At 44.5% G+C, this 8,106-nt stretch overlaps 1 protein-coding gene across 1 annotated transcript in view; it reads left to right on the top strand.

Moving 5' to 3' along the window:
* Positions 1–881: 881 nt before the first annotated feature.
* Positions 882–8,106, top strand: part of LOC129700787 (phospholipid phosphatase-related protein type 5-like) — a 98,445-nt gene continuing 91,220 nt past the window's right edge. The window contains exon 1 of the mRNA XM_055641484.1: positions 882–1,743. Within this exon, the coding sequence (XP_055497459.1) occupies positions 1,540–1,743 (204 nt within the window). The 5' untranslated portion in view covers positions 882–1,539. The remainder of the gene's footprint in view (positions 1,744–8,106) is intronic.

Genomic DNA, 8,106 nt, shown 5'->3' with positions numbered 1-8,106 from the left:
AGGCAACGTTTCGGGCCGAAACCCTTCTTCAGTGAAGAAGGGTTCCATAGATGCTGCTGCACCCGCTGAGTTTCTCCAGCTTTTTTGTGTACCTTCTGCAGAGATGCTGTCTGACCCGCTGAGTTACTCCGGCACTTTTGATCTTTCTTTGGTAAACCAGAATCTGCAGTTCCTTGTTATTACAAGACTCCAGCTGCGCTCTAGGCTGGACTACCAGCTTGGATCATGTACCCAAGTCTCGTGACTGGAAATTGGACAAGAGGGTCAGAGCCATGTTTAATGCAAGTTGTAGACACACACCAAGATGGTACTCAGCTGGGATTACAAATGGCGCCTGTGACTGCACATAGTACACACTGCTGGACAGAAAACTGATAACAAGTTTACACTCATCTCATTGCATTGGGCTTTCCTCGGCATTAATAGAGAGTTTAATAGGTTTGGCTTCTGTTGCAATGCAAAGGTTATTTTTTGACAAGCATATCTCCTATCGCGGTAGATATTTGATGAGGTAATTCTATTTGTGATATATTTAACCGTAATTATATGTGACGGGGTGATGTTTCACCAATAGATTACAAGGCTCCACACTTTGTCAATAGTCTGTAATGAGAAGTGACGTATTGATTGGTTTTGAGGGCTGGAGAAAATAAATATTGCAAGTGAGAATAAAATGTCCCTTATTGGAAACTGTCCAGGTTTTATGTAATCGATGAAGCCCTGTCGAAGATCATCGACATTTTTTAGCGGGATGAACGGGTTGGGGGAGTATGACTTTTGCCATTCAGAGGCAGATGGTAATGAATTACAGTTAACTTGCAATGATCAGAACTGTTGCAGCAGCAGCGGAGGAAATGATGGCTCCCTGTGAATGAGGAAAACGCAGCGAACTGTCGCTACACAGTGTGTGGTCCCTGCACCTACACATCGCCTCCCTCGGGCGGACGGACGGGGTGGGTGGTTGGTGTCGATTTCATTTTAGCTGATCAATTTCATCCATTCAAACAGCTCGGTCTAAAAATATGCCCGGGCACATGAACTTTTTGGGACATGCTGTTCGGGGCGACGTGCCGATTCGAGGCTGCTCGTGTCTGCTGCGTTCACCTAGATGTTGAAAGCACTAGGAGATATCAGTCCAGTGCACTGAAGCCCCGGTGTGCTGGCGGAGAGACAGAGTGGGGAGAAAGGGGGAGGAGGGACATTCGCTGGTCTCCCAGCCAAGGACAGGAGCAGAACGCGTTACATACATACATTCATTTATTTTAATCATTTGGTTCGGCGGCGGGGGCAGTGTTCAAACCGGCGAGGCGGTGGCTTGACAATGTGCGGGCAAGTCGGTCCTTTTAGATGGATGAGCCGCTTTAACGAGGCGCTGGATGTGGATAACCCTGCAAGTGTGTTGGAGCCATAGTCGCCGTGCCTTCAGAAGTGTGGAATATACGGAAATTACACAACATCTAGAAAAAAGGGGTTGTATTTTTCATTTTTTTAAATTTGTCATCCCGAAGATCCATCAGTCAGACTCTATCCTGCAGGATCATGCTGTACTTCCAGATGGTAATTATGGCTGGGACCGTCATGTTGGCTTATTACTTCGAATACACTGATACTTTCAACGTGCACGTCCAGGGATTTTTCTGCCATGACGGCACTTACACTAAGCCCTACCCGGGACCCGACGAGACCAGTGCCATCCCGCCAGTTCTCCTCTATTCTCTGGTCGCCGGGGTTCCCCCCGTGATGGTAAGTTTGCAAACGTGAATTGGGATTGAAAGAGCGAGGTCACAGCCGAACATCGGTCTGTCTGCCTCCACTGCCCCTCCGATCTATCTGCTCAGTGTGTGCCGCTCCCGTCATGTGTAATGTGTGCTCACGTCTATTACATGCAGGTTAATTGCAGTTGGACTACAATCGCTCGGCAGCGAATGCAATCGCCAGAAAATTAACACAAATGCCCCAGTAATTTGCCCAATCTCTTGGAAACTATCCTAGCATTTGTGTGTGTGTGTGTTGGTATATGTATGTGTGTCTTTCTGTATGCATGTATGTATTATCTTGTGTGTGTGTGTGTGTATTAGAATATGGGTACGTGGTATGTATGTATGCTTGTATGTATTTCTATGTGTGTGTGTGTATTTGTATATGTTTGTGTGTATTTATATATGTGTGTGTATTTGTATATGTGTGTGAGTGTATTTGTATATGTGTGTGTGTGTCTGTGTGTGTGTGTGTGTGTGTGTGTGCGTGTGTGTGTGTGTGTGCATGTCTGTCTGTACACACGGGTTTCTAAATCACTTAACAGCGATGTATATGCGGCCCCGAAGGTTGACAACTCGCGATGCCTTCCAGAAGAGTGATCTCCGTTTGTGGAGATTGATTGCGTTCAGTGAAGCGGGTCTTCCCCGGGACTTGTGAATGGATGGGGACTGACACGGGAATTAAAAGGCTGGGTGCTGACAAGAATTGTACAAACGCGCGTCGCAAACCTGGGCCGTTCAATAAGGCGTGGATTTGGAGAGAGAAATGGCAGTGGGGTTGATCTGAACGCGTGAAGCCGGCGCTGTTGCACATGTACTGGTGCTGACCGGGGTGGGGTAGGGTTTGGGATGCATTTCGACCTGTCACTTTCAAAGAGCGAGCGGCCGAGGGACTAATTATTGCAGGTCGAGTCGGGGATTGCCAGGTTCCGAGGCGCTAGTATTCCCCTCGCTGGGGCGATTGCCCGCAGGGACCGGCTAACGATGCTCTTTCGCTGCCGCTCACACAAGCCGTAAACCTCGGGGGACGTATTAATGTGGGGTAATGTTTGGGTTGCTGTAGGTGGCGAGTGTGTGTATGTGTGTGTGGGGGGTGATGGGTGGGAAGTGTTCCCCATTACATCATTCATTACAAATGCACAAAATGCAACAATTATCCACCCAGCCGACAGTAAATCAACTTCCTAGTTAGCTATTTGGATGAGCAATTTCAACGGGTAGATGATAATGGGGGGAGAGGAGGAAGGAATGGCAACGCGATAAGCAATCGATAGGTCTCACATCCAGTTGTATACACTGACCGAGCTGCTTTGAGAACATGTGGCATAATATATTCATGCAGCACCTACTTTTACGAGTGAGAGGAGGCGATTTGTGCTCATTATCTGAATTGTTAGAGTATATCTTGTGTGCAAATCATAATACATCCTGTTTACAACCACTTTTATTTGGAGAGACAAAGATATAGCAGAACCATTCACGTCACGTGTTATAGCTAAATTGCAGGATTATATTTGGTGGAAATATATAAGAAACGTAAGATTGAAGGGACCACTTTATTGTGATAATGTTAGGGAAAAAGGAGTGAAATGTAGCTGAGATTTTTTTCACAAGGAGGACATCAATCCTATATGGTTACTTATATCCTTATTTAGTGTGCAAGAAGGAACTGCAGATGCTGGTTTCAGCCGAAGATAGACACTTAAAGGGAGTAACTCTGAGTTTACTCCAGCTTTTTGTGTCTATCTATCCTTACTTGGTGGCTGGTTTTGCTACGAACATTTCAATGGAGTTAACTTTTTAGGGAATGCAAAAAAATCGATTGATGGTGATTTGAGAATCTAGGATTTTTTTTTAATGCCACAAGGAATGGAATAAAAATAATCGACTTTTTAGATTCAAAATTGAGCCTGCAAGTTCCTCATGGAAGGTTGGTTAAGAAGGTTCAACTGTTGGGTATAAATGCAGGAGTAGCAAGATGGATTCAACAGTGGCTGAATGGGAGAAGCCAGAGGGTAATGGTGGATGGTTGTTTGTCGGGTTGGAGGCAGGTGACTAGTGGGGTGCCTCAGGGATCTGTGTTGGGTCCTTTGTTGTTTGTCATGTACATCAGTGATCTGGATGAAGGTGTGGTAAATTGGATTAGTAAGTATGCAGATGATACCAAGATAGGGGGTGTTGTGGATAATGAAGAGGATTTCCAAAGTCTACAGAGTGATTTAGGCCATTTGGAAGAATGGGCTGAAAGATGGCAGATGGAGTTTAATGCTGATAAATGTGAGGTGCTACACCTTGGCAGGACAAATCAAAATAGGACGTACATGGTAAATGGTAGGGAATTGAAGAATACAGTTGAACAGAGGGATCTGGGAATAACCGTGCATAGTTCCTTGAAGGTGGAATCTCATATAGATAGGGTGGTAAAGAAAGCTTTTGGTATGCTAGCCTTTATAAATCAGAGCATTGAGTATAGAAGCTGGGATGTAATGTTAAAATTGTACAAGGCATTGGTGAGACCAAAATCTGGAGTATGGTGCACCATTTTGGTCGCCCAATTATAGGAATATGTCAACAAAATAGAGAGAGTACAGAGGAGATTTACTAGAATGTTGCCTGGGTTTCAACAACTGAGTTACAGAGAAAGGTTGAATAAGTTAGGTCTTTATTCTCTGGAGCACAGAAGGTTAAGGGGGGACTTGATAGAGGTCTTTAAAATGATGAGAGGGATAGACAGAGTTGATGTGGGCAAGCTTTTCCCTTTGAGAATAGGGAAGATTCAAACAAGAGGACATGACTTCAGAATTAAGGGACAGAAGTTTAGGGGTAACATGAGGGGAAACTTCTTTACTTAGAGAGTGGTAGCGGTGTGAAATGAGCTTCCAGTGGAAGTGGTGGAGGCAGGTTCGTTGGAATCATTTAAAAATAAATTGGATAGGCATATGGATGAGAAGGGAATGGAGGGTTATGGTATGAGTGCAGGCAGGTGGGACTAAGGGAAAAAAGTTGTTCGGCACGGACTTGTAGGACCGAAATGGCCTGTTTCCGTGCTGTAATTGTTATGTGGTTATATGGTTACTTATAAGGAATAAATTAGGTAGGCACAAATGCTGGAGTAAAACTGAGCGTGACAGGCAGCATCTCTGGAGAAAAGGAATGGGTGACGTTTTGGGTCGAGACCCTTCGTCAGACAAGGAAGAAATTAGAATGCATTCTGTGTTCAGGCAACACATAGGTAGTAAATGGACACATTTAACAGTGGACGACCTTTCTACCAGCGAGTATGTTGTTGGTAAATTTGACGAGCATCGTTTTTAAATATATTCATCAAGGTTTGAAACAACCACCCGTCTATCGCATTTGGAAATGAGGGGCCTGCTCATGAAAGGAAGCCATTAAAGGCCCTTGGGCATATTCCACCATTCTAACATATAATGGATCTGTTCCTCAACTCACTTTACAGCTTGAATTCACATTGCTTGGCATTTTTTAATTAACAGCAATTACTCATTGTCTTGAAAATTTGCCCCAAGAGTCCTTTTGGGAGAGAGCTCCAGATCCCTCCAACCATTTGTAAGTATGATCATGGACTATTTTAAGATAAAGGCCTCTCCTCTGGAATGTAGTCACAAGAGGATATCTGTTCCTCTGCATGTGTTTAATTAATCCCTTTTATCATTTCACATGTTTCCATTGGATCACCCCACAAACTTCCAAAGGCAAACTCATGCAATTTTCTCTCACAGTTTAATAGTTTAATACTCGTTTACAATTATGATAATGCTACATCATGCATATTCACAGTGCAATGTGTATTTTTTTGCCAGTTTCAATGTAAAAACCAAAACAGATGGAGCTAGATGAAACACATTACGTATGAAATACAGTCTAAAGACTCATACAGCGTAGAAACAGGTCCTTTGGCCCAACTTGCCCACTCTGATCAACATACACCATCTACACTAGTCCCACCTGCCTGTGTTTGACGCATATCCCTCTAAACCTATCCTATCCATGTACCTATCTAAATGCTTCTTAAACTTTGCAATTGTACCTGCCTCAACTACCTCCTCTGGCAGCTTGTTTCATACACCCACCACCCTTTGTGTAAAACGGTTACCCCTCAGGTTTCTATTAAATCATTCCCCACTCACCTTAAACCTATGTCCTCTGGTTCTCGCTTCCCCTACTATGGGCAAAAGATTCTTTGCATTTACCTGATTGAGTCCTCTCATGATTATGTGCACCTCCGTATGATCATCGCTCATCCTCCTGTGCTCCAAGGGGTAGAATCCCAGCCTGCCCAACCTCTCCCGGTAGCTCAGCTGCCCCCCCCCTCCCCCCCCCCCCCCCCCCCCCCCCCCCCCCCCCCCCCCCCCCCCCCCCCCCCCCCCCCCCCCCCCCGAGTCCTGGCAACATCCTCGTAAACCTTCTCTGCACCATTTCCAGCTTGACAACATATTTTACTATAGCATGATGACCAAAGCTAAATACAATACTCTAAATGTGGTCTCACCAATGTCTTATAAAACTGCAGCATGACCTCCCAACTTCTGTACTCTGACTCTGAAATGTTGCATTTTCTCTGCCAGCCTCTTTGAGATAATGGCTATCGTTCCTTTAACCTGTTTGTGCCCTACTTGTACCTTTATTCTAAGATTTGGAGATTTATATGAATAGACCCATCCTTTTATGGTGCCATGGTCTCTAGTCACTGAGAAGAAAGTCTCACAATCCACAATTCCCACATGTTTAAACAAAGTGAACTTTTCGAGATTCTCTTTGATTTTTCTTTGTTCCTTTGCAATTACAGATCCTCACTAGAACAACTTCAGTTTGTTTAGAGATTCAGCGCGAAAACAGGTCCTTCAGCCCACCGAATCCACACTGACCTGCGATGCCCGCACACTAACACTATCCCACACTCACTAGGGATAATTTACAATTTTACTACGCCAATTAGCTTACACACCTGTGCGTCTTTTTAAGTGGGAGGAAACCAGAGCACCCGAAGAAAACCCACGCAGGTCATGGGGAGAGGAGCGTACAAATTCCGTACAGATAACACCCACAGTCAGGATTGAACCTGGGTCTCTGGTGCTGTAAGGCAGCAACTCTACTGCTGCGCCACCGTGCCTCTTAATGTTAATTAGAAAATTGAAGAAAATAAATCTAATTTCCTTCATCCGTCAATAAAATATATGGTGAGAAATTAAGGTTGTAACATAGAATCAATGGGAACATTACTTGGCATACCAATTCAAGAACTGTATATCCATTGGTATAGATAGTCCCTCTAACATATCAAAAAGGTGTGCAGCCATCATGCAGAGTTATGGTGTTGAAGTAGATTACAGTGATATATCCTATTAGTTTTGATATTCCTTGCTATTGTTCTCGTGCTCCCTTTTTGCCTGGCTTACAACTTTTTTTGTATCAATCTGTTTAAAGCTCTACAATCATATTCCCTTTACACTTCCTTGTATTTCAGTAAGATGCTGCTTTTATATAGGAACTTTGGAAGAGCTAGGTTTCTTTCAGAATTCCACAGCCTTCATGGCTACACCTACCATTAGCGCTCCAGCCACCATTCTGTTATGTTGAGTTACTGTTGACAAGTTAATTGGTTGAAGATCTATGACCTTGTAATCACTCACTGCTTATAGATGATCAATAGAGAGTAACATGCAACTAATGCTCAAGGCTGATCTCCTGGCCAGGGTGTGGATTGGAGTACATGGCGCTGTTTATATTAATGGTGCTGAAGGGGAGCTCTGAGTTCCTAGGTGCAAGTGTTTGCAACAGTTTGTCCTGGTCCAACCATATTGACAGTACGGCCAAGAAAATATAATCAACACCTCTACTTCTTCAGCAGGCTCAGGGAATTCAGCAATGACCAATGACCCTTGCCTATTTCTACAGATGCACCATAGAAACGTTCTATCTGGATGCATCACAGTGTAGCATTGCAACTGCTCTGCCAAGACTGCAAGAAGGGTTCCAACCCGAAATGTCACCTATTCCTTTTCTCCAGAGATGCTGCCTGATCCGCTGAGTTACCCCAGCATTTCGTGTCTATCTATAGAAATTGTAGGGTGGTGTGGATGGAGCTTAGTCCATCAAGCAACCTGCCACCTCCCCCACACCCCTTCTCTCCCCACCACCCACCCAACCCCACCCACCAACCACCCAATTGACTTCAACTACACTTCATGCTGCCTCAGGAAATGGTCCAGGACTATTTATACCTGGATTACTCCCTTGTGTGTAGAAACAAGGAACTGCAGATGCTAGTTTACAAAAGAAGAAACAAAGTGCAGGAGTAACCTGCCTGAAGAAGGGTCCCAACCTG

This window comes from Leucoraja erinacea, chromosome 10, assembly GCF_028641065.1.
Source record: "Leucoraja erinacea ecotype New England chromosome 10, Leri_hhj_1, whole genome shotgun sequence".
Classification (NCBI taxonomy): domain Eukaryota; kingdom Metazoa; phylum Chordata; class Chondrichthyes; order Rajiformes; family Rajidae; genus Leucoraja; species Leucoraja erinaceus.
Note: the sequence above shows the minus strand (reverse complement) of the source record. Positions and strands in the feature narration are given on the sequence as shown.